Source organism: Trachymyrmex cornetzi, unplaced genomic scaffold (assembly GCF_001594075.2).
Source record: "Trachymyrmex cornetzi isolate Tcor2-1 unplaced genomic scaffold, Tcor1.1 scaffold4276, whole genome shotgun sequence".
Taxonomy (NCBI): domain Eukaryota; kingdom Metazoa; phylum Arthropoda; class Insecta; order Hymenoptera; family Formicidae; genus Trachymyrmex; species Trachymyrmex cornetzi.
Genome location: NW_017299045.1, coordinates 1 through 1,242, shown reverse-complemented (window position 1 = coordinate 1,242; position 1,242 = coordinate 1). Strand labels below are relative to the sequence as shown.

General features: G+C 46.3%; 1 protein-coding gene across 1 annotated transcript; it reads left to right on the top strand.

Moving 5' to 3' along the window:
• Nucleotides 1-548: 548 nt before the first annotated feature.
• On the top strand, nt 549-1,190 carry LOC108764473 (putative uncharacterized protein FLJ37770). The gene has a single exon (XM_018512740.1). The coding sequence runs from the start codon at nt 549-551 to the stop codon at nt 1,188-1,190; it is 642 nt and encodes a 213-aa protein (XP_018368242.1).
• Nucleotides 1,191-1,242: the final 52 nt, after the last annotated feature.

The window sequence follows — 1,242 nt, the reverse complement described above, 5'->3', positions numbered from 1 at the left end:
GGGGCGGGGCGGGAGGGAGGTGGTGTACCCCTCCCGCTCGTTAGAGACTAGAGCCCCTCCCTTGCATGCAAGGGAGGGTGACAGAAGTTAGTAGCGCGAGCTATAGGCGCGGGGGGGTCGGGTAGAATGCTGCACGCGAACCCCGACCCTCCCGGAACAACGCCACGGTAGGGACACCCGGGGAGGTTTTAGTGGGTGCGAGTCCCACACTCTCCCTCGCCCCCTCCCCGGGGGGCGAGGGGGGTAGTGCATTAGGCATTTCCTCCCCGACAACAAAAAAAAAAAGTATTTCCTGAACTCGTTTCTTGGGAACAACCAATTGAACGACAACGTCTTGAAGATTCGGAGCCTTCCACATTTTACACAGTCTGTCTCAAAGTAAACAGGACTTTTTCAATTGGGACATTTCTGGTGGCGCCATCTTAATGCGGCTATAGGCGTTGGAAAGGTACATTTGTTCCATTAGTGAAAATTTCATGACATTTGGTTCACTGGAAGCAAAGTTATTGCGCCTAAAGTGACAGTAGGTTTGCGTTGTCGGTACAAAAATGAGCATTGAACAAAGAGCCAACATTAAGTTTTGTTTTAAACTCGGTAAAACGTTTACCGAAACGTTTCAATTGATGCAACAAGTTTATGGTGATGATTGCCTATCCCGTGGAAGAGTTCATGAGTGGTATACGCGTTTTAAAAACGGTCGTGAAGACATCAATGACGACCCTCATGTTGGCCAGGCCAAATTCATGATTACGCCAGAGAGCATCGAAAAAGTGCGTGATTTTCTCCACATTCATCCGAAATCGTCGTTGCGTTTTATGGAAATCGAATTGAGAATGTCCAAAGATTCGATTCATCGCATTTTGACCGAAAAATTGGGCTATCGGAAGGTTTGTTTTCACTTTGTACCGCACAAACTCACTGACGACCAAAAATCGCTCAGAATCCAACATTGTAAGGACATCGTTAAAGAGTCGAAAAAGGACAAAAACTTCCTTTACAATATTGTTACTGGTGACGAAACGTGGTGTTTCCAATACGATCCGGAAACAAAGCGTCAAAGTGCTGAATGGAGGCCACAAAACGAGCCAGCAACTAAAAAATCCCGTTTTGAGAAGTCAAAAGTGAAAACAATGCTCACTTGTTTTTACGATTCAAAGGGTATTGTTCGTTCCATCGGGTCAAAAGGTTAATGCGCCATATTATCTTGGTGTCTTGAGGCGGTTGTTGCATCGTATTCGTCAC